The 25,864-nt window shown below is 40.6% G+C and overlaps 1 protein-coding gene across 1 annotated transcript in view; it reads left to right on the forward strand.

Moving 5' to 3' along the window:
- Window positions 1–14,556: 14,556 nt before the first annotated feature.
- The window catches only part of Rbbp6 (RB binding protein 6, ubiquitin ligase), a 31,902-nt gene continuing 20,594 nt past the window's right edge, over window positions 14,557–25,864 (forward strand). Inside the window, 3 exon segments of the mRNA XM_036191356.1 lie at window positions 14,557–15,829; window positions 20,981–21,080; window positions 23,465–23,501. Of these exon segments, the coding sequence (XP_036047249.1) occupies window positions 15,664–15,829; window positions 20,981–21,080; window positions 23,465–23,501 (303 nt within the window). The 5' untranslated portion in view covers window positions 14,557–15,663.

Consider the following 25,864-nt stretch of genomic DNA (forward strand, 5'->3'; position numbering starts at 1 on the left):
TCTTCACCACTAAGCCATCTCTCCAATACACAATACAAATCTCTCTCTCTCTCTCTCTCTCTCTCTCTCTCTCTCTCTCTCTCTCTCTCTCTCTCTCTCTCAACATCCCTCCTGCTGGATGGGCTTCTAGGAACCGGATGGAAAGTGAGGTGACCTCTATTGATGTTGGTCAGTGTTGAGTAAATCATGGGTTGAGCCAGTAAGGAGTCCATACATCTATGCATGTTCCCTCAGCCCAACCAGACAGTCATTTGTGTATTCAGTGAAGGGAACTTGTGAGCTACGTGACTCGCTCAAGATCCACCGATTGGGCCCCACCCTTACTGCCTAAGGGAAGCCGGCTTTTGTCTCCTAATGGTGTCCGGTCATCCTTGTTCCCTTCATGGCTTCCCAGAGTTTATTTTTCTTTCTCTTTTTTCTTTTTTTGGTTTTTCAAGACAGGGTTTCTCTGTAGTTTTTGTGCCTGTCCTGGAACTCACTTTGTAGTCCAGGCTGGCCTTGAACTCACAGAGATCCTCCTGGCTCTGCCTCCCGAGTGCTGGGATTAAAGGTGTGGGCCACCACCCCGGCCTTATTGTTCATTCTTGATATTCAGTTAAATAATGAATACTTGTGACCCTTCTCATCTGGCCAGGAGCAGAGCCTTGGTGTAACTCAGCTCCTGGAGGTTCCCCCACATCGTTATCATGAAGCTCAAAGGTAATTGCTATCCCAAAATGTTTTTAAAAGTTGTATTGAACGTGAACCCTAGAAAGTAATGCAGCGCTCAGTTTTGTATGTCTTTGGAATTTATAAAATGGTTATTCCGTAACTTGTCGCCTGGGGGCTGGAGAGATATCTCAGCAGTTAAGAGCACTTGCCGCTCTCTTGCACCAACAAGGCAACTCATAACTGTCTTTAACTCTAGTTCCAGGGCATCCAATACCCTCTTCTGGCAATGTCAACACATGCACACGAGTGGTACACATCAGATCACTACACATGCCTGTGTGTGTATACGTGTGCACATAATTTTTAAAAAAATTATCTAGCATCTTTCATGTATTTTTATTATTAGGCTTGTTTTGGTTTTTGTTTGCAGGTTTTATTGCTAGTGTTTTTATTTTGTTTTTGCTGTTTTTTTGTTAACTGTAGCCGGGGCTGGCTTCAGGTTTATAAGAACCTCCCAGCTATATGTTGCTTGTTTTTGGATAGAGGGTTTCACTACATGGCTGGAGGTAGCCTCAAATTTAGCATTCTCACCTCAATCTACTGATCAAAAGCATGTGCCACACCCCACAATATGCCGTCTTTTGATACTTGTTTGCATTTTGTTTCTAACTTAATTAAAGGGCACACACCTTTAATCCCAGCACCTGGGAGGCAAAGGTAGCTGATTTCCGTGAGTTTGAGGCCTGCCTGGTCTGCATGGTGAGTTCCAGGACAGCCAGGTCTAGAGACCCTGTCACACAAAAAAGACAAAAAAGAAAAAAAACTTGCACCATGTTGTGGCATAAAGCTGTATTTTTGTATTATCACAGCAATGTAATATCCCACCATCTGGACAGATCACAATAAGCTCCTCCACTCCTTGTTGATGGATCTTAGGTTGTTTTGGTCTTCTGTTATTAACCAAGGGGAGGGTCCGTAAATTTCTTCAACAGTACATTTTCTTGTATGAACAACCAACAGCAGAATTACTGACTTGTAGAGTACAGAGATGTTCATATTTACTGGAGAGTGCCAATCAATTCAAAGTGATTGATTGTTCGGATGAACACCTACCTGCAATGTATAAAGAACCCTAATATCAATGTTTCATGTATGACACTGTCCAACTTCTAAAATTGTGTTTTAGATTATTTTTGCTATCATGTGTATAAGTGTCCAGCCTGCATGCATGCAAGTATGTATGTATGTATGTATGTATGTATGTATGTATGTATGTATGTACATCACACATGTATCTGGTGCCCAAGGCCAAAGGAAAGCATGAGATCCCTTGGAACTGTAATTACGGATGCTTTGAGCTGCCACGTGGATGCTGGGAACCAAACCCAGGGCCTCTGCAAGAGTAGCAAATGTGCATAACTGCTGAGCCATCTCTCCAGCCCCGGGCTATGAAACTCTAACTTCTCCAGTGGAATGAGTGTTGGATTAATAGAGGATTGGTGAAGCAACAATGGCTCACTCACATCAACTTTTGAAGACTGTCTCTTCACACTGTCACAGGCAGCTTGAAATACAGGCTTGAGGAGGAGCTTCCATCAAGGCCAGCACAGAACCGGAAGTAGAGGGCAAAGACAGTGAGTTTGTGAAGTGAACAGAAAAGCAAGATACGCTGCGGGTGTGACTTCAGGAGAGAATTGTGCCTAAATGCCACAGTGGTAGCTGTAGGTGTGGTTGAGGGTTGGGGGAATCTGAAGCTACTTAACAACAGAGGCTTAGATACTAATGAAAACATGTGATGGCATAGTTATTTTTCCTTTATTAAAAACTGTTGGGGGTTGGGGATTTAGCTCAGTGGTAGAGGCCCTGGGTTCAATCCTCAGCTCCCCCGTCCCCCCGTCCCCCAATTAAGAACTGTTTTAGAGCCGGGCAGTGGTGGAACACGCTTTTAATCCCAGCACTCGGGAGGCAGAGGCAGGCAGATCTCTGAGTTCGAGGCCAGCCTGGGCTACAAAGTGAGTTCCAGGATAGCCAGAGTTGTTACAAAGAGAAACCCTGTCTTGAAAAACAAAACAAACAAACAAACAAAAAACAAAAGCTTAACTGTTTTATTGTTGTTGTTGTTGTTGTTGTTGTTGTTGTTGTTGTTGATGTGTGTGTGCCTATGAATGCAAGTGCACATAGAGGTCAGGTTCTCATAAGGCTGGAGTTTTAGGAGGCTGTGAGCCACTCTACCTGGTTTTGGCAATCAAAGTTGGGTCCTCTGGAAGAGCACTGAGCATTTTTAACCTCTAAGCCATCTCCAGGCCAAGTTTTTTCTGCTTTTTTCAGTTTTAGATTTATTTAATTTATGTGTATGTTTTGCCTGCATATATGACTGTGAACTACATCTGTACCTGGTGTCTATGGAGGACAGAAGAGTGAATCAAGGCTCCTGGAACTCAAGTTACAGACATTTGTAAGCTGCCATGTGAATGCTGGAAATTGAACTCCCGTCCTCTGCAGGAATAGCAAGTGCTCTTAACTCCTGAGCCATCTCTCCAACCTCAAGTTATTTTTCTTATCCACAAAATTCTGTCCTTGAACAGGAGAATGTATTGGTGTATTGTGCAAGTCTGCAGCTGGACAAGGGAATGATGGCAGAGATAAGGCAGACAAAGCAATGCTTTCTTTTTTTCATTGGTTAATTTTTTTTCAGACAGGGTGTCTAAAAGTCTAGGCTGAATTTGAAGTTCTGATCCTCCTGCCTCTACGTCCCAAATGCAGGGGGGTTAGAAGTTTATAATGTTCAAACCTTTCTTTTTTTATTTTATTTTTTTCTATCATCAGCTTGATACAGTACAAATTCTTATCTTAATAGTGTAATGTTTCATTGAGGCTTGCCCAGTGATTGAGTAAAACCAAAACTTATTATAAGCCACAGTCATCCTAGGGTCTCCCCTGCTATATATGTAGCCTGCATGATTCTTTGGGTTGCAATCTGATTGTTCTTTGCTTTATATCTAGTATCCACTTATGAGTGAGAACATACCATGTTTGTCCTTCTGGGTTTGGGTTACCTCACTCAGGATGATTTTTTTCTAGTTCCATCCATTTGCCTGCAAATTTCATGTTGTCACTGTTTTTCTCTGCTGAGCAGTACTCCATTATGTATATGTACCACATTTTCTTAATCCATTCTTCAGTTGACAGGTATCTAGGTTGTTTCCAATTTCTGGCTATTATGAATAATGCTGCTATAAACATAGTTGAGCATGTATCTTTGTGGTATGATTGAGCATTCCTTGGGTATATGCCCAAGAGTGGTATGGCTGGGTCTTGAGGTAGTTTGATTCCCAACTTTCTGAGAAACCGCCATACTGATTTCCACAGTGGTTGTACAAGTTTGCACTCTCACCAACAGTGGAGGAGTGTTCCCTTTGCTCCACATCCTCTCCAACATAGACTGTCATTAGTGTTTTTGATCATAGCCATTCTGACAGGTGTAAGGTGGTGTCTCAGAGTCGTTTTGATTTGCATTTCTCTGATGACTAAGGATGTTGAGCATTTCCTTAAATGTCTTTCAGCCTTTTGAGATTCTTCTTTTAAGAATTCTCGGGGTTGGGGATTTAGCTCAGTGGTAGAGCAAGCACAAGGCCATGGGTTCCACAAAAAGAAAAAGAAAAAAAAAAAAAAAGAATGCTCTGTTTAGCTCTTTAGCCCAGTTTTTAATTGGGTTGTCCAGTGTTTAATTGGATTGGATTTTGATGTCTAGTTTCTTGAGTTCTTTACATACTCTGTCAGAGGTGGGGTTGGTGAAGGTCTTTGCCCATTCTGTAGGCTGTCATTTGGTCTTATTGACCGTGTCTTTTGCCCTACAAAAGCTTCTCAGTTTCAAGAGGTCCCATTTATTAATTGTTGCTCTCAGTGTCTGTGCTACTGGTGTTATATTTAGAAAGTGGTCTCCTGTGCTAATGTGTTCAAGAGTACTTCATACTTTCTTTTCTATCAAGTTCAGTGTAATTGGATTTATGTTGAGGTCTTTGATCTACTTGGAATTGAGTTTTGTGCACGGTGACAGATATGGATCTATTTGTAATCTTTTACATATTGACATCTAATTATGCCAGCATCATTTGTTGAAAATACTTTCTTTTTTCCATTGTACAGTTTTGGCTTCTTTGTCAAAAATCAGGTGTCCATATGTGTGTGGATTAATGTCAGGGTTTTCAAATTGATTCCATTGGTCCATATGTCAGTTTTTATGCCAGTATCAGGCTGTTTTTATTACTATAGCTCTATAGTAGAGCTTGAGGTCAGAGATGGTGATGCCTCCAGAAGTTGCTTTATTATACAGGATTCTTTTAGCTACCCTGGATTTTTTTGTTTGTTTGTTTTTCCATATGAAATTGAGTATTGTTCTTTCTAAGTGTGTGAAGAATTGTGTTGGGATTTTGATGTGAATTGCATTGAATCTGTAGATTGCTTTTGATAAGATTGCATTTTTACTATGTTGATCCTGCCTATCCATGAGCATGGGAGATCTTTCCATTTTCTGGTATCTTCCTCAATTTCTTTCTTCAGAGACTTAAAGTTCTTATCATACAGGTCCTTCACTTGTTTAGTTAGAGTTATCCCAAGGTATTTTATATCATTTGTGGCTATTGTAAAGGGTGTTGTTTCTCTGATTTCTTTCTCAGCCCTATTATCATTTGTGTATAGGAGGGCTACTAATTTTTTTGAGTTGATCTTGTATCCTGCCACTTTGCTGTAGGAGTTTATCAGCTATAGGAGTTCCCTGGTAGAATTTTTGGAGTCACTTATGTATATTACCATATCATCTGCAAATAGTGAAAGTTTGACTTCTTCTTTCCAATTTGTTTCCCCTTGATCTCCTTTTGTTGTCTTATTGCTCTAGCTAGAACTTCAAGTACTATATTGAATAAATATGGGGAGAGTAGACAGCCTTGTTTTGTTCCTGTTTTGTTTGTTTTTTGTTGTTGTTGTTGTTGTTGTTCTTGTTTTGTTTTTCAAGACAGGGTTTCTCTGTGTAGCTTTGTGCCTTTCCTGGAACTTGCTTTGTAAACCAGGCTGGCCTTGAACTCACGGAGATCCGCCTGGCTCTGACTCCCTAATGCTGAGATTAAAGGCGTGCGCCGCCACCACCAGGCTTGTTCCTGATTTTAATGGAATCACTTTGAGTTTCTCTCCGTTTAATCTGATGGTGGCTGTTGGCTTGCTGTAAATTGCCTTAATTATGTTTAGGTATGTTCCCTGTATTCCTGATCTCTCTAATACCTTTATCATGAAGGGATGTTGGATTTTGTCAGAGGCTTTTTCACCATCTAATGAGATGATCATGTGTTGTTGTTTTTTTTCTTTCAGTTTGTTTATATGGTGTATTACATTGACAGATTTTGTATGTTGAACCATGCTTGCATCCCTGGGATGAAACCTACTTGGTCATGGTGGATAATTTTTTTTGATGTATTCTTGGATTCGGTTTGCCAATATTTTGTTGAGTATTTTTGCATCAATGCTCATGAGAGAAATTAATCTATAATTCTCTTTCTTTGTTACATTTTTGTGTGGTTTGGGTATCAGTGTAACTGTAGCCTCATAAAAAGAGTTTGGTAATGTTCCTTCTGTTTCTATTATGTGGAACAATTTGAAGAGTATTGGAATTAGCTCTTCTTTGAATATCTGGTAGAATTCTGCACTGAAACCATCTGGTCCTGGGCTTTTTTTGGCTGGGAGACTTTTAATGACTGTTTCTATTCCTTTAGGGGTTATTGGTCTATTTAAATAGTTTGTCTGGTCTTAATTTAACTTTGGTATGTGGTATCTATCCAGAAAATTGTCCATTTCTTTCAGATTTTCCAATTTTGTGGAGTATAGGTTTTTGAAATATGACCTGAATATTCTCTGGATCTCCTCAATGTCTGTTGTTATTTCTCCCTTTTCATTTCTGATTTTGTTGATTTGTGTTCTTTCCCTTTGCCTTTTAGTTAATTTGGCTAGGGGTCTGTCTATTTTGTTGATTTTTTTTTTCAAAGAACCAACTTTTGTTTCAGTGATTCTTTGTATTGTTCTCTTTATTTCTATTTCATTGATTTCAGCCCTCAATTTGATAATTTCCTGGCGTCTGTTCCTCCTGGGTGTGTTTGCTTCTTCTTGTTCTAGAGCTTTCAGGTGTGCTCTTAAGTCACTAGTGTGAGATTTCTCCAGCTTCTGTATGTGGGCATTTAGTGCTGTGAATTTTCCTCTTAGCACTGCTTTCATAGTGTCCCATAAGTTTGGGTGTAGATGAAATTCTAAATGGTCTTATTAAATAAGAAACACAGAGCCAAATGCAGAGTTAAAAGCCCAAAAGATCAGAGCACTAGGGAAGCCTTTAGCTTAGCAGTCGCTGCCGTTCTCCCACTGAGAGAGAGAGAGAGACCTCCGTGTGTGACCCATCTTTTTATTGCCCTTCTGTTCTACCTTCTTATTGGCTTTAAACTCAACCACATGATTTCCTCATCACTGCCTGTCTATACAGACCTCCAAGTCTCTATGGTTCATACCGAAATTAAAGGTTCCGGTCACCACTTGGCTGTGTCCTTGGACACCCAGAGACTCTGCCTGCCACGTGATTGGATTAACTGCAAGTGCCACCACCTCCGGACTTCTGCTATGGCTTACTTTTAGCTCTGACCCCCAGGCAACTTTATTTATTAACATACAAATAAAATCACATTTCAGCACAAATAAAATATCACCACATTTGGATATGTTGTGCTTTCATTTTTGATGAATTCTAGGAAATCTTTGATTTCTTTCTTTCTTTCTTCCTTGGCCCATTGGTGCTTCCGGTGGGCATTGTTCAGTTTCTATGAGATTTCTGGTGATCTGGTTTGGTGGCTGGGCGTTCTCAGGTCACATTTTGCTGGCTCATCAACTCCTCAGCTGACCTTGTGTCCTCAGACTGCAAGCTGAGGCTTCTGAAACCTCTCCCGAATGGATCTCAGCTGAGCAGGTTGATCAGTAGGGCAATCTCACCGGCACCTCCAAGTTGTTGGGTTCGTCAGGATTGGCAGCTGGGCCCTGGGTTGGCCTTGGGCAGAATGTTCGGGTCCATTCTCATTCACACCTTTCTTATGAACAGGTTGGACTTAGAGATGGTTCATCAGCCATTTTTAAAATCTCATTTGTATGCCCAGCTGTGGTGCTCACACCTTTAATCCAGCATTTGGGAGGCAGAGGCAGGCAGATCTCTGTGAGTTCAAGGCCAGCCTGGTCTACAGTGTGAGTTCCAGAACAGCCAGAGCTACACAGAGAAATCCTGTCTAGAAAAAAAAAATAGATGAGGATCTGCTTCTAATCTGGATCTGGAGGTTGGAAGACCCGCCTTTAATCTGTGTGACACCTTCTGCTGGAAGCCTATGTATATAAGGATGTGAAGAAGGAAACTTGCTCTTTGCCTGCTTGTTCTTGCCTTGTTAGCAAGTCCATTCCTTTGATGACATTAAAGGCTACTTTAGGATTCCTGCATCCCTGAAAACCGGTTGAGACATTGAGCTTTGTGGACTGAGCAACTTCTGGATTCTTGGACTTTCTGTTCATAGCCAGACGGTGTTGGATTAGCTGGACCATAGCCTGTAAGTAATAATAAATACCCTTTGTATATTTTATATTATGTGTGTATGTGTGTGTGTGTGTGTGTGTGTGTGTGTGTGTGTAAAGATAGTAATTAATTCTGTAAGGATTAATTCTGCTGCTCTAGAGAACCCTAATACAATGAATACCCTTGAACTTCTGATCTTCTTGGATTCCACATCCCCAGTGGGATTTACATGTATTTGATACCATACCCAATTTATTAGGTGCTGGATAGGAATCAAACCCAGGATTTTTGCATATTACACAAGCAGTCTACCAATGGGATTACACAGGACACCCCAAACTGAATAGTCTTTCTAAAAATCTAAAAATGAACATCATCTTATCTGATATGAGTCATCATAAAATATAAACACTTAGAACACCCAAATCTAGGGCCATTGAAATCTGTCAGCATGTATAGGCACTTGTTGCTTCCCCTGGCAATCTGGATTTGATACCCAGGACCTATATGGTGTAAAGTGGGAACCATGTCCTATACATTGTCCTCTGACCTCCACATTAGTGTGGAGCCACGCAAACATCACCCAACACACACACAAACACACACACACACACACACAGAGTAAATAAATAAGTAAATGCAAAAGTATTTTAAAAAGAAAACCAAAACTTTGGAGTCATAAACTCAGTTAGTAATCAAAGTTGTGATTGGCACAGGTGTGATGGTGCAGATGTGATGGCACAGGTCAGTAAGCCCAGCACTCAGAGGCTGAAGCAGGAGCATAAAAATTTGAGGCTAGTGTGGGTTATATGATGTGATCCTGTTTCATCAATTAACAAAAAACCAAATCTGAAAGAAAAACTAAAAAGTGTTAGGCTATAGCATAAGGGCATTAGGCCAGGGAAGAATATTTATTTATTATTTCAATATTTTTTCAAAATCATTGGGATGCATTGTACTTTCCTATTTGATGTTTTGATTAGTTTGACATCTGTATACCCTCTGAAATCATAGTCACATCAAGCTAACAAACCTTATTTTTGGGGATTGGGGGCTTGAGACAGGGTTTCTCTGTGTAGTCCTGGACCTTGCTCTGTGGACCAGGCTGGCTTTGAACTTAGAGATCCACCTGCCTCTGACTTCCGAGTGCTGAGATTAGGAACAAAAAAAAAAAAATAATAATGTTTGGACAATTAATAAATGGGACCTCATAAAACTGAGAATCTTTTGTAGGGCAAAAGACGTGGTCAATAAGACAGCCTACAGAATGGGAAAAGGTCTTCACCAACCCCATCTCTGACAGAGTATGTAAAGAACTCAAGAAACTAGACATCAAAATACTGAACAATCCAATTAAAAACTGGGCTAAGGAGCTAAACAGAGGATTCTTAAAGGAAGAATCTCAAAAGGCTGAAAGACATTTAAGGAAATGCTCAACATCCTTAGTCATCAGAGAAATGCAAATCAAAACGACTCTGAGACACCACCTTACACCTGTCAGAATGGCTATGATCAAAAACACTAATGACAGTCTATGTTGGAGAGGATGTGGAGCAAAGGGAACACTACTCCACTGTCGGTGGGAGTGCAAACTTGTACAACCACTGTGGAAATCAGTATGGCGGTTTCTCAGAAAGTTGGGAATCAAACTACCTCAAGACCCAGCCATACCACTCTTGGGCATATACCCAAGGAATGCTCAATCATACCACAAAGATACATGCTCAACTATGTTTATAGCAGCATTATTCATAATAGCCAGAAATTGGAAACAACCTAGATGCCTGTCAACTGAAGAATGGATTAAGAAAATGTGGTACATATACATAATGGAGTACTGCTCAGCAGAGAAAAACAGTGACAGCATGAAATTTGCAGGCAAATGGATGGAACTAGAAAAAATCATCCTGGGTAAGGTAACCCAAACCCAGAAGGACAAACATGGCATGTACTCACTCATAAGTGGATTCTAGACACAAAGCAAAGAGCAATCAGACTGCAACCCACAGAATCATGGAGACTATATATATAGCAGGGGAGACCCTAGGATGACTGTGGCTTATAATAAGTTTTGGTTTTACTCAATCACTGGGCAAGCCTCAATGAATCATTTCACTATTAGGATAAGAATTTGTACTGTAACAAGCTGATAATAGAAAAAAGATAAAATAAAATAAAATAAAATAAAATAAAATGAATGTTTGGGTAAGTGAGATGGCTCAGTGAGTAAAAATACCTGCTACATAAACCAGAACTTCAATCTCCAGAGCCCAATCCAACTGAAAGTTGTTCTCTGACTTCCACACACGTACCAAGGCAGGTGCATGCCTCCTCTCTTTGATTCCACACAAATAATAAATAAATAAAGATTTTGAATACTAACACTTGATAGTGTGAGTAAAAGAGAAATGGAAGCTCCTTGTTTTTCTGGTAACCGATTTAGAAAAATGAAATCCGGGCTGGGGACAAAGCTCAGTTGGCAGTGTGTTTGCCAAGCATACACAAAGTCCTGGGTTCAAGCACCATCTACATCCCAGGTTGTGCCAGCAATTCCAGCACCTGGGAAGTAGAAACTGGAAGATCAAAAGTTCAAGGTCTGCCCAGGTCTTGGTGTCACATGCCTTTAATCCCAGCAATGGGAAGCAGAGGCAAGTGGAGCTCTGTGAGTTCCAGGCCAGCCAGGTCTCCAGAGTGAGTTCCAAGACAGCCAGGGCTACATAGTGAAATCCTGTCTTGAAAAAAAAAAAAAAAAAGTTTAAGGTCAACAGTGGCTCTAAAGCAAGTTGAAGAACAGCCTGGGCTACATGAGACCCTGTCTCAAAAATAAAGTCTGAAAAAATTGTAACAAAAAGTGTTTTCTGTGTTGCTGGGGAGAGACCCAAAGGCCTTACATGTAGGCAAGCACTCTACAACTGACCTACATATCCAGCCAACTTCCCCCCTTTTGGACAATATTCCAGGCTGAAAAGGTTGTATATTGTGTAGTTCTTACTATGTGACATTTTAGAAAAGGCCAGACTATCAAACCAGCAAAAAGATCAATAGCTGCAAGAGTGGTGGGAAGGACAGACTAAAGAGGTACAGTAGAGGGGATTTTGGGGCTGTGAAGGTGGACTATGTCAGCCTTATACTTGTCAAGCCACAGAATGGGGACTGGTGATGAGGCTCAGTGGAACAGAGCCAAGTTGGCATACAGGAGGCCCTGGGTTTGATCCTGTATACAAAACAAACAAAACATTGCCTGTACAATACAGAGTAATGGGGATGTAAATCATGGACTTTCACTAATAATAGTACATTGATAGCAGTTCCTCAGTTGTAACAAATATACCACACTAAAGCAAAATGGTAAAAAACAAAACAAGAAATATATATAAAGAAGAAATGTATGTGGCCGCTCTGTGCTTCCCACTCAGCACATCTGTATTTTTGGTTGTGAGCCTAGCTTTTAACGGCTAAGCCATCTCTCCAGCCCAGCATCTGTAAACCCAGGAAGCTAAGTCTCAGAGGGAGAGTAGATCGGCTGCAGCATATCCTACTGACTGCAAGCTTCCCAGAGGCACAGACTCCTCCTAGGGGGTGGGGCTGGAAAGAGGGCTCTGACGTCAAAAGCACTGGCTGCTCTTCCAAAGGACCCAGGTTCAATTCCCAGTGCCTACATGGCAGCTCACAACTGTCTGTAACTCCAAGATCTGATACCTCCACACAGATATACATGCAGGCAAAACACCAATGCACATAAAATAAAAATAAATACATTAAAAAAATTCTTCCTGATTAGATTCTGACACCTGCAGGTCATGGCCCAAGGTTCAGCTGCTGGATTTGGTAAAAGAATTAACTATAGAGTATAGAGATGGCTTGAGATGTGCCATCTAGGCTAAGTGACTATTAGGATGACCTATTGTCTTTCTTAGTTTTTCTTTCAAGAGTTGTAATTCTTGCCATAACCATACACTTCTCCCTTACCCAGGCTCTTCCTTTCTGGCCTTTTTTGTTTTGTTTGGTTTGAGACAAAGTCTCACTATGTAGCTCTGGTTAGCCTAGAAGACACTATGTAGACTAGGCTGGGCTGGAATTCACAGAGAACTGCCTGCCTCTGCTTCTCAAGGACATGGGTACTACCATACTCGAACATTCACCCAGGCTTTTAAGAAAAAGCCACCTTTTAAGAAAAAGTAAACTGGGTTGGGGATTTAGCTCAGTGGTAGAGCGCTTGCCTAGCAAGCACAAGGCCCTGGGTTCGATCCTCAGCTCAAAAAAAAGAAAAAGAAAGAAAAAGTAAACCATACAGTAAGAAACTTTGAATTATCAAATAGAAGCAAAGGAGGGAGACGCCTATTACTTATAAAATTAATCTATAAGTGACTTTTTTTTGGTTGTTCCAGACAGGGTTTCTTATTTTTAAGCTGTGCTTCTGTCTCTGGGGTTATCCCCGATGGTTCCCTAACATCGTATTGCCACAGTCTTCCTATAGATAAATCAAAATGTATCTAATTGTTCAAAAGTCTATTCACCTAGTATGTACAGTATCCGGATACTCTTTCAAGAAAGTGGCAAAAATCGGGGCAAAATCCATTTTCTCAACTGAAAGAATGGGAAAGACCAATGAACAAAAAAATAAAGCATGCTGGGCTGCGGTGGCGCACACCTTTAATCCCTGCACTGGGAGGCAGAACCAGGCGGATCTCAGTTCCTGGCCGGACTGGTCTACAGAGAGAGAGATCCAGAACAGGAACCAAAACTACACAGAGAAACCCTATATTGAAAAAATCCATAAATAAATAAATAAATAAATAAATAAATAAATAAACCGAAATCCTGGCATTCAGGGACCTGAGGCAAGAAAATTTTGAATACAAGGCCAGTCTTGGCTACAGTGAGACCAGAATAAACAAGTAAAAAAAAATCCTTAATAATAACAATAAAAACCAAAAGATAGCCAGGCGGTGGTGGCACACGCCTATAATCCCAGCACTCCGGAGGCAAAGGCAGGCGGATCTCTGTGAGTTCGAGGCCAGCCTGGTCTACAGAGCTAGTCCAGGACAGGCTCCAAAGCTACACAGAGAAACCCTGTCTCGAAAACAAAACAAAACAAAACAAAACAAAACAAAACAAACAAACAAAAAAACCCCCAAAATCCCAAAAGAACAAATATAAAACTTGTCAGCTACTGATAACTGCCAAGAAAATAAATTAATGACTGAGACTAAATTGATGATTCCGATAAACGGAGACCAACACTGGTGACTATCTTAATTAAATTAGATGGCTTTAGGAGGGATTCTCTGACAAGGTGATTGGTTTAAACCATATTCTGCCATAATTCAGGACATAGGCATTTAGGAAGTTTCTGGAAACTCTGCCACCTCTTGAATGTATGATTTTGTTCTCAGTTGCGCAACTTCTCTGAGCCTAGCCTGTAAAATTCAGAGAAGCTGGGCATCAGACAAGGTAAACTATAGTAATTGTTACGGTTTTAGAGTAATTTTATTATTTATGAATTTATAGATGCAATACGTCCTCATGCCACATGAGAAAACGAATGCCAACCCTTCCAAGGGACTTTTAGACCAAGTTCCTGGCTCCTGTTATTTAAAAAACGGGATTAGGACCCTGCACCGGGGCAATCTCTCCCTTCTTTGAAAACTCAAAAAATACACCGCTGTGGGCTTTGGGCAAATGAATTGGAGATAATTTTTGCTGTTGTTAATTTGCCACCTCTTTTGAGGCACAAATGTGCCAGGAGTGGTCTTAAATATGGAAATATATTCATGGATTTAATCCACGGCTACCCAGCAAATCCTTTATTCTCTCTCCGACAGCGTCTTTGAAGACAGGCGTTACATCAAAGCCCCTGGGCTAACTTCAGACCCAGACAACTGGGCCCCGGAGCTGCAAACGACAGCGGTCCGCGCGGAGCCTAGCACACGGTAAGAGCCGGACACCTCTCTTAGATGCTTTTGGTGATGATGATGATGGTCTATCGTCTCCCTAGCCGCGTTTGAGTAGTTCAGGGCAGGCAGTCCGTCGGGAGGGGAGTTGGCAAGCGCCGGCGCAGCAGCCATCCCAGTGACGAGAGTCGTGGTGGGTGGAATCAGCGGCTCACCCCTGGGTACGCCCCTCAGCAGTTTGAGCGGCGGCTGCGTTTAAGCGCCCCTTCCAGGCTGGCCCAGTAGGACAGTCCGCCTCCCCTCCCTCCGGACGCGCGTAGTTTCTCCCGTTCTCCGCGTTGCTTCGAGTTCCACGCTCCGAGTCACAAAGCGCGAGGTCACGTGGGCGGGCCGGTGCGCTTTGTGACGCCACGGCCCCGCCCCCGGCCCGCCTATCGGCGCACGCCCAAGCCCCGCCTCGCGTGCGCCGCCCGTGCTGTCTCTGCTTAAGAGACCCCGGAGTGGGGGCGCTCGCCCGAAGCCAGGCCGCGTCCGCCATAGTTCCTGGCGCGGAGGTGTCGCCGGCGCTGGGTGCGGGCCGGAGAGCGGCCTGGGGGGGCAGAACAAAAAAGGAAAAGAGGCAATCCAGCGAAGCCCTCGCCGCCGCCCGACCGTTTCCGGGCTTCCCGACGCGGTCGTGGGCTCAGAGGCGACAGGAGCGGGAGCAGCAAGAGGAGCAGCAAGAGGAAGAGTCGGGCAGCCTCGGCAGTGTCCCCGGGGCCTACGAAGCCGTCGGCCGGGGCCCGGGGTGGTGAGGAAGGGCCTCGCGGCCTAGCTGGGCCCCGCACCGGCTTTGTGTCAGGAGGCGGCGCGGCGGCGGGGGGGGAGGCGGAGCCGAACCGGGCGGCCGCTGGAAGGCCTCTCCTCCGCCGATCGCGCGATCTCGGCCTAGGCCGCGGGCCGCTCGTGGCCTCCGGGGAGCAGGCGCCAGGGTGTGTGTGCGGTGGGGGCCTGGGCCTGGGGACGCCGACGCCGGTCGTCCGGAAGCCGGGAGGAGGCGAGAGGCCGCTCGTGGACTCCGGGCCTAGGCCCTCTCCCCGCAACCTTCTCCCGGGGCCTGGGTCACCCCCATCCACGGAGAGAGACCTGCCGGGAGGTGCGGCCGCTATGGACCCCTGACCCCGCGGGGTCATTCGGACTCTAACGTGTGGACTGACCGCTACTGACTGCACCGCCTGCCCTGTCTCCTGCCGGCCCTTAGCATGAGCGAGGGGGACCCAGCCGGGTGACATTGTGCCGGTTGGCGGATCCTCGACTGCCCCTTTTCCCGTCCTGCTCCTCCCACATGAAGCGATTCTGAGTACGGGGGGGGTTCCGGATTATTGTTCTCACGAACCCCCCGCTTGTGGTTGGGGGGTATTTAATTTGAGGCCTTAGGGTCCTTCGTTGTCTTTTGAGTGTTTTGTGTGTGTACATATTTTGCTCTTAAGTTTATAAATATACATATATTGAGAGTGTCCACGTCTCCTCGCTGAACCTTAGGAATCCTTTGCCACAATGTCCTGTGTGCACTATAAATTTTCCTCTAAACTCAACTATGACACCGTCACCTTTGATGGGCTCCATATCTCCCTCTGCGACTTAAAGAAGCAGATTATGGGGAGAGAAAAGCTGAAAGCTGCCGATAGCGATCTGCAGATCACCAACGCGCAGACGAAAGAAGGTAAGAGGCACATGGGCCGCAGATATTTTTTGGGTCGAGGTGGGCATTGTAAGTTGTTTTGTAAGCCTTACTTCCATTCCTGTTCGTTGTAATACACAGCATTTCATTGATAGCCAAGGATTGCAGCTTGGAGTTAACTGGCCTGTTTGCCTTCGGAATGCCGGGGGGTCATCTGCAGCAGGCTAATCCAAAAACGTGTTTAATCTGGTTTTTCTCAAATGTGCCCCCTCCCTTTACTATAGTGGATTTTACCAGTGGGGAGGGATTGAGAAGAGAAAGGATTGTTATCCAAGTCTGTTGAGTTTTTGCCTTGTGGCATTCTCTAACTTGTTTTTTTTTTTTTTTTTTCATCAGGAGAGGAGAGCCTGTGTAAGGTTTCTCATCTGTTCAAGCAGCTGTAGATAGATTTAACTTGTTTTTAACCTAACATTGTTTTGAAGTTAACAGCAAACTGCATGCCCCCTTTTATTTACTTATATGGGATTGCTTGTAGAAGAGGGGTATTTTTGAGAATTTAGTTAGTGTTGGAATCGTTGTTTTGGAATATAAAATGTTCCAATGTAACCACTCTGTGGTGTAATTTCAGAATTATTGATACTTACTCAAAAGTTGAATTCTGTAGCCCAGACTAACCTCCAACCCCAACAGTCCCTCTGCCTGAGCTTCCCAAGTGGAGAATGCAGGTGTTAGACCACTCCCAGAAGTAGGTAAACTCTTAGTTGGTCACATTAACTCTTAGCAATTCTGGAAAGCTTCAGAATGCAAGGCCCTGGGTTGGGTGTGTGTGTGTGTGTGTGTGTGTGTGTGTGTGTGTGATATATATGTATAAAATTAGGTTTCTGAAAAATAATGGAGTGCTGCCATGTGTGAATACAAGTATGCCACTGGTTATAATCCTTGAGTTCTTCATTTTAAAAATAGTATTAGGACTTGTTTTTATTTCTTTTTGAGACAGGGTTTCTCTCCGTACCAGCCTTGGCTGTCCTGGAACTGACTATATACCAGGCTGGTCTCAACTCAGATCTGCCTGCCTCTCCCTCCCTAGTGCTGAGATCAAAGGTGTGCACCACCTTGAACTCACCTCTGCCCCCTGAGTGCTGGAATTAAAGGGGGTATGACACCACCCCTGCAAAAATAATAATATTGGGACTTGAATGGTGGATGTATCTTCTGATTCTGAACTTGTTTTGGTTTCTATTTCTCAGAATAGTAATGCTGATGGGTGGGTTTTAGTAGATCAGACTTCTGACATTTACTGATTAAAAAAAAAAATAGTGTTCTAAATGGGGTTGTTTAATTTGTGACATGGTCTTACTATGTAGCCCTTATTGGCCTGGACTTCTGCACATAGATCAAGCTTTCCTCTGGCTCACAGAAATCACCTTGCCTCTGCCTCCTGAGTGCTGGGATTAAAGGCGTGCTCCACCAAGCTAAATTTGATATAAGGTGTGGCATAGGTTTTTTTAGTTAAAGTTTGGGGGGGGGGGTGTTCTCATCTTATTAGCCCCTAATTGTTAGGTAGACCAAATCTTGTCATGTAGAATACCAGTTTTTCGTTTGTAATGCAGACATGCATCATTATAATGCCAAAAGAATATTGTCTACTATCTTCCCTTTGGGTAACTGTATTTTTCTGTCATTTCTCTCAACTTTGGAAGAGGAAAGGTGTTTGTGGCAATAAACAGCTAAGAAGTCCACCAAAGCAGCCAAAGTATTGAAGTCTACTTTACAAAACAAATGGCTTTTTAAGAATTATTGGCTGCATTGCTATATAAATACATCTTTATGAATTAGAGGAAAGATAAAATTAGGGATATTAACCACTTATAATTATCATCTACTATATAGGTTTCATTTTTATTACAGTATTGCATGGTTGAAACATTTGAAACTAGGCTTTATCCATCTTGCTACCAACCTTTAACTGTTGTTAAAGGCAGCTTTTAGACTAGAGTAAGTTGTGATTTAAGAATTCTTGTCGGGCTAGAGAGATGGCTCAGAGGTTAAGAGCACTGATTGCTCTTCAAGAGGTCCTGAGTTCAATTCCCAGTACCCACATGGTGGCTCACAACCATCTGTAATGAGATCTGGCACAGCCTCTTCCGTGTACATAATAAATAAATAAATCTTTTAAAAAATATGAATTATTGTCCACAAATTGACTTTTTGTGATTTTGTATTTTTTTTTCCCAGTTTAGAACATATAATCCACAACCTGAAATGCAGAGAAGTTATTTGCCCCACAGCATGTTTTCTTCTTAATTCTGCCCTTAACTGGAGAAAGTTTGATGTTAGGTTGGTTAAGAAAGAGTTGAGAGCTTTCTTTGTTTTATGTGCTCACTCAGATTGGGGGTGGCGGGGTTGATAGTGGTACAAAAACTTACAGAGCTGGAGAGATGGTTCAGCTGTCAGGAGTGTTTCCTGTCCTTGCAGAGGAACCCACTTCTGTTCCCCGGGACACATGGGAATTCAAAACTTCTATTCTGAGATCTGAAGCCCTCTGGCTCCAAAGGCACCAGGCATGCTGATAGGGCACAGATAAGGATTCAGTGTTACAAGGCAGTTGATTGAGAATTCTACTTGGTTTAGAACCATCTAGTGAATTAAAGGTTGCGAAATAAATGTTTCTTAGAGAGTGCCCGGATTCTAGACCCAAGAAGAAAGATTAAAGTGGATGATTTTTGGTGTAGTTTTGCGTCTTTCCTGGAACTCACTTTGTAGACCAGGCTGACCTCTCCTGCCTCTGCCTCCCAGTGCTGGGATTAAAGGCATGCACCACCACCACTGCCTGGCTTAAAGTGGATGATTTTTAAATAAGTTTAAATTACTGATCTTCATTGTTTCTGCAAAACATTCCTTTAGTTCTGGAAATCTGTCAAGTATCAAGGAGCATAAACCTTTGGTAAAACTAAAATGCTTGTGTCAGTTTTGTTTAGGACTTAAGCCTGCTTGTTTCTAGACTGTTATTTTGCAATGAATTCCAAATGATCTTTGGAAAAAACTTTTGTTTTTATACTGATCCTCCCATTCACCTGGTAACCTTCATACTAAATGAACTTGATTGATTTGGAAGATGAAATATGAGGGGTTTTCTTGTTTTTATCCTTATTCTGGCTATCCATTCCTTACATACATCTTTTTCATTCCATCCATGACTTTTCTGTTTTTAGACAAAATTTATACCGGTAAGCCTTTTTTTCTTCTCAGAGAGCTGAGGCAAGTGCTCTGCCACTGAGCTAATCTCCATCCCCTGAACCTTTTGAATCTAGAGGAACTGCTTTTTAATGAGTTAAGTGTCAGACTCTTGGGCTTAGGAAACCATCATAAATGCAAATCCTTAATTGTACAGCTAGAAACCTGTATTTGAGGGTATTGGAGCACCTGGCTTTAGTACTATATATAATACAGCACTGTGTTGATCAAATTCTGTTGCCTTTGTTTATTTAACCAGATTTTGTTTTATGGGAGATTAGACTTGAACTCAGTGACAATCCTCTTGCTCAGACTCCTGAGTGCTGGAATGGTAGGCTTGTCACCACCCCACCTTACTAATAAGTTGTTTTTGAAAGGTTTTGTGAAGACACTTAAAGTTTGTTAAGATGTAAAGAAACAGCCAAATGTTTGGCACTTAAATTTGGGTTCTAGAATTGTTAAACTTATTAAAAATCCCCCAATTTCCTGCTTCTGATTTTTCTTACTCACCTTTGGAATTTGGGCACTGTCCAAGATAATGATAGCCTTACGTGCCTACATTTAGGAAATTGCATCACTCTTGGTTGGATGCCTGTGAGACATAGTCAACAACTGAAAACACACTAAAGAACTCTTGGTTGGGCAGTTTGCTGTAGAAAAGGAATACTAAATTTGTGTTAGGTACCTTAAGTGAGGCAAGTGACATTAGGTGTGAACCCTGGCCCAGCCGTGGTGGCACACGTCTTTAATCCCAGCACTGAGGAGGCAGAGGCAGGTGGATCTCTGAGTTCCAGGCCAGCCTGGTCTATGAGTTTCAGGATAGCTAGGACACAGAAAAACCACGTCTCAAAGAAACAAAAAGAAAAATGAACCCTGGTCTTGTTTTGTGGGATCAAGGGAGATTTTTGCATCTCTTAAATTGTGTATGTGTGTGTTTAACTTGATAATTTTACTCCTTCCTTCCTTAAACTCTTACTATACTTAAGACCCCCTTAATTTCATTCTTACAGAACTATTGTAATTATAGAGAAATGGTACTCTTTTTAAAAAGTGACGTCTCTTTGCTAAAAAACTAGAAACCTAGGAGTTCATGTCTGTTCTTCCTCCATTTTTGCAATACTCAGTCCATGAGTGACTGTCCAATGCTGGCTATCAACAGAGGCAGCCTTCTTATGACTCACACTGTTTCTGTTCAGTTTGTCTCCCATGTAGATGCTAGAACAAGTCTTTTTATGACGTAAATTGTCATCGCTTCACGGAAAATACACCAGTGATTTCTCCTTTTTACGTGGCAACAAAGTATAAATCAATATATGGTTTATGCTTTCCTACCTAATTTAATGTAATTCTTTTAATTCTCAACATTGCAGTCGTCTCTGTCATTTATTTTTCCTCATATTGTTCCCCCCCTGAGTAAATACTATTCATTTAGGTTTTGTGTGTGTGGCTGGCTTTTCATTTGCAAACACAAGTTCTTCAGAAGGGCTTTAAAACAATATTTTATTAAAAATAATACCCACTCTCTATTCTTTATTTTAAATAACAATAGATCATAATTTCATGCCTAGCCTTTTCTAGTAATATGTATGCTACATGAGAAGCTCATGCTTATGGACTAGGAAGGTACACACACATTTCAAATACTCCATAGTTTGTATGTTGAGCCTTCCTTGGTTAAATGAGCTGGGAAGCAGCTTAGTCTTTGGAGACCTGAGTTTCCTAAAGTGGAGGCCCTAGAGCCAAGGACTAGACTATTGCTATATTGTATCATTTGAAGGAGCCCACTTAGGACTGGGATATTTCTTCTAACAATACTAGGAACCTAAATTCTAAGAACATAGATTTTGGAGTTTTTGTACTGTAAGCTCACTTACTGTAAAACTGATATTTGGTTGAAGTTTTCTTAATCCTTAGTACTTAGTCAAATCCCTAAATAGAAATTTGACTCTTTGTTTACAGAATATACTGATGATAACGCACTAATTCCTAAAAATTCATCTGTAATTGTCAGAAGAATTCCTATTGGAGGTGTTAAGTCCACAAGCAAGACATATGTTATGTGAGTATTTATAAAGCTCATGCATTTATCAAAATAGGCTTTTTTTTTTTAAGGTTTCAATACATTTTACTAACATTAAAATTTTATCGTGCTGGTCATAAAAGCTGTAGTAGGAGTTTTTTGGTTGCTTTTTTTTCTGATTTTCCCCCCTGGGAAAATGAATATTAAGTAATGCCAATATAAACTTTTTATCAATAAGAGAGGCTTTAGTTTGAAGACCATAGAAACTAGAGTCAGGCTCATTTGACTTCATTTACTGCCTCATTTTGGATAAATGATTGCCTCTGTCTCAGGATTTCTCTAGAGCAGGGTTCTGAGTGCAGCTGGCTCACTTCTTAGAACTTTTATCCACCTGTTCTGTGTGTGCAGTAAGTGCAGAGTAACAGAATTAGAATTGCTTAAAAATCACATTTTCTGGAGATGATTTAAGGTATAGAATATTTATTGTATCATTTATATGAAAGTGAATGCTGTTTTCTATAAATTATTTGCACATCCTTTTGGTATCCACAGTGGGTGGGAGTAAGAATCCTATATCTAGTCCCTCATAAATACCTAGGGATAACTGTCCTCTAACTTATGGAAGTATATTATTAGGAACTAAATAGTTCCTGGCATAGAATGAATACCTGTTATTAAAATAAAATGACAATCCTTGAGAATAATTTACAGCTTCTATTTGTTAAAGAGACAAAACGATATCCTTAATAATTTCTCTTTATTTTTATGCAGTGCTGAGGATTAAACCTAATCCCTTGCTCATATTAGGCAAGAACTCTTATCACTGATCCACATTCATAGACCTCTTCCTTCTTTTAGTATTTCAAAACAGGATCCTATTAAGTTGTTCAGGCTGGTGGTGGAACTGACCCTGTAGATAGACCTAATGGCCTTGAACTTGATACCCTGCTGTTAGCCCCCTGAGAAGCTGAAATTACAGGTCTTCACTGGGCATGGTCATCTGAGAAGTTTTTATATTGATAGCCGAACTGTAATACATGAGTAGGGTAGAATTTATTTTTTATGTTTTAGCATGAAATTACACTTACCGTGTGCTTTTAAAAGACTTGTATCAAGCAGGATGTATCAAGCACATGCCTTTAATCCCAGCACTTTGGAGGTAGAAACAAGTGGATCTACATAGGCTAATCTGGTATATATAGCAAGTACCAGGACACCCAGGGCTTTATAGCTATATTATAAAGGGACTTTGTCTCAAAAAAACAAACACACAAAAATAATAAATAAAACAAGTATAATATATTTCATCTCTGGAATTATTTTTTATATTCAGAAACTCTTGAGAAAAGGATATTTGAAGTTCATGGACATCTTAAGTTGCTTCATATAAAATTGCTTATTTGTATGTAGGATTTTTGTTTATAATGTTTGCCTCATAAAGTGCTTCTTAGTTTGAGCAAATGCTAGAAAGTTCAAGTTGTTCAAAATCACATGAACTTAAAAAATTCATTTTAGGTGCTGTCTAGTATTTCTCTACAGTAATAGACATTTAAAAGCCTGTTACTTAGGACCTCAGTTCTGGTCCCCCTTCTAGTCTATCTAAAATAATGAGATTTTGGGTTTGCTTATATGTTATTCTAGCAACAATTTGTCCAATTATATAAAAATAAAATATATTTTATAAAATATTTTCAGATTATGTTGTATCTTCCAGAGACCTTAAATTTTGTTCAATAATTGGCTATTATTTGAAAATGTTTGTTTGGTTTTTGAAACACAGTCTGTCTATAACTGGAACTCACAGAAATCTGCCTGCCTCTGCCTCCTTAGTGGTGGGATTAAAGGTGTGTACCACCACTGCTTGGCTTTTAAATACTTTCAAAATTATAATCATCACCTTGTCTATCTGGATTTGAAAGCTAATTTTTGAGCACAGCAGATAGAGGTCTGTCATAAATATTACCAGCAGTGATCTGCTTAAGAAATTGGATATGTAGAAATTTTTATCTAGATTTAGCAAAAAAGGAAGGAATACTTACTCAGTTCATTATAAGTAAATCACTATGTTTATAAATATAGTACCTTTCAGAATGCCTCAATAAGAAATGTTGAATGTATTTTAAACCGTTGGCAGTGGCAAATAGTAATCAAAGTTCTTGCTCATTATATCAGAAATTGATTTGTATCAAAAGAAAATTGTATTCCTAAAGATGTGAGATTAGAGATATGTATTAAGATTTATTAACAGTCACACGTGGTGATGCACACACATTAATCTGGCACATGGGGAGGAAGAGACAAGAGGATCTGGCCTTGACTATATGGTGGCCTAGACTAAGTGAGACTAAAAAAAATACACACACATGTATATACATGAAATTCATAAATAGCTAATGTTAGTTTCTGTTTGTTTTGTTTTTTAGAAGTCGAACTGAACCAGTGATGGGAACTACAAAAGCAGTATGTAAAAACACAATCACCCTTTTTCTACACAATTGTTTTTACCTTTATAATGTTTCAGTGAAGTAAATCATTTAGAATACCCAACTGACCATAGCGCACGCTGTAAATAAATTGTATTTTGATGACAGTTCAGTTGAATATGGATATATGTGGCATAATTTGTAGTTACTTTGTAGAAATGGGTAATTGGTACCCTTTACACTGTTTCATATTAAATATGATAGCATTCTCCCTGTATGACACTGTGGTGTACAGTAATGTATGATCCTTTTTAGATGGTGTAGGTTTAACTCTGAAGAACATGACAACATGTTCTACATCTGTCTGTCTATAGTTAGTATTTTGTATGTATGTACAGGCTGTTTTGTGCTTTTTGTTTCTTGCAATAAAAAAAATTGTTTGGAGTGTATATTTTGCCCTTTTCACGTTGTTTCACTTAGTTTACTAGTTTTTTTCCTGCCTGATTAATGGCTTTCAAAAATGGATTAGCAACATGCATTGTTTGATCCTTTATCCAAGTTTGAACACATCCTAGAAGAGAGCTTTTGAGAGGCTTTTGATGCAGCTTTCTTAGTCAGTCTTGCTTTATTTGGCACCTGTGAGCTCCTGTCCTTTGTGTACCCTTGTTCATACAGTGCAAACTGAAACTGCATCTCCACCACCAAGAGTACAGAAACATGCCAGTGATTTTAATGGTTTTATACGGTTCATACACAAGCTAGTCTATTCAAATTGCAATGTTTCCCTTTTTCATAAGATATTAAAGTGCTGCATTAGTTATAGATTATTGGAAGCTGTATCTTTTCAAAAGCAACTCTGGTTAACTAGGGTAACATCTTTTTACATTACAGTTAACCCATAGTATGACACTATTTTGGCTTTGAGCTTTAAAGTAAAAGCATCACTACTAAATTGTGGGACAGGTGCTTCAGAACACAGGGCTATCTTAATTTGGTTCTGTAACTTGATGGTTCTCTAAACATTTGACTGCTCAGGCTGAATACTTGTACACGAAAACACAGTATTGAAATTTCCGTTTAGAAATCAGGGGTATTGCTTGCTGTTTCATTTTATTCTTTTTAAGTACTACTGATACTTGTGTATGAGGCATTTCACTGACCTTGGATCATTGGATCTTAACCATGATAAGTAGAATCTATCAACTTTGAACTTGTTCTCTAAAGTGTATGGCCTTTATTTAGTTGCTGTCTAAACACAGTGATTCAAAGATAAAGTCAGTGTTTGGGGGTCTTCTCCCACATTTGGATATATGGGTGGGTCTTTTGAGGGTTTTTTGTTTGGTTTTTTTGTTTTTGGGTTTTTTGTTTTTGGGTTTTTTGTTTTTTTTAAAGCATAATGCTGTAAAACTGTCCAAGTTTCTGTTTTGCTGGTGATTGGTTTAAAACTGATTTTTGTGTATCCAAATGCTAGCACAAATTAGAAAAACTGTCCGGGTGACTGTAGTAGTAAATGTAACACATTTGTATAAACTATTTTTATATAGTATTTAAATTAATTCAGATGAAGTTTTATTTCTTGAAGACAATTATTTCCTTTTTGTTTATTAGCATGTGTATAAACACAAATCACATGTTCATAAATAAAGTTAACATTCTTTTAGCCTTGTGTGTTCCCTGGCATGTCTGTATTACATTTATAAGAAATTTATTGTAAGCTTATTCAGATTTCTTTCTTTTAATGCTTTAAACAGTTTTAATTTTTAGGTAGAATTAAGTGAGATAGAGACATAACATAATCTGTTGTCTCTATCTTTTATTTGCTTGGATGCTTTGTTGACATTTAGAATCACAGAAACATGTTCATTGACTAATTAGTATTTATAACTTAAGAATAAGGATTGTTTGGCTATACACATAAACAAGCAAAATAGAGACCGTGGGCAAAATTTAAAAATTCTGATTATGAAAAGTCTGTCCGTATACATTTTGGTTTTGTATTTTGAGACAGAATCTCATAGCTCAGGCTATCCTCTGTATGGGAGGTTGCCTCTGAGTACTTGAGTGTTGCCTCACCTGCCATGTGCTGAGATTGCAGACTTAGGACATCACAAGCAACTTGGCTTTTTGTTTTCTTTTTGAAGACATCAAGTCTTGCTGTATAACAACTGTAGCTGGTCTGGTATTTGCTGTGTAGCCCAGGCCAGCCTTGAACTCATGGCAGTCCTCCTGCCTCAGCTTCTCAAGTGCTGGTATAACAAGTGTGGACTACCACATACCAGTGTATTTTTGGTAATTTAAGCCAAGTCTGGTCAAAGATGACTGTTTATTCCCCAAAGCCGTTAGTCATCCTTCCATGTTGGTCTGGTACTCCAAAGCTAGATGTTCTGCTAACTAAACATT

The sequence above is a fragment of the Onychomys torridus genome, chromosome 1, assembly GCF_903995425.1.
Source record: "Onychomys torridus chromosome 1, mOncTor1.1, whole genome shotgun sequence".
Taxonomy (NCBI): Eukaryota; Metazoa; Chordata; class Mammalia; order Rodentia; family Cricetidae; genus Onychomys; species Onychomys torridus.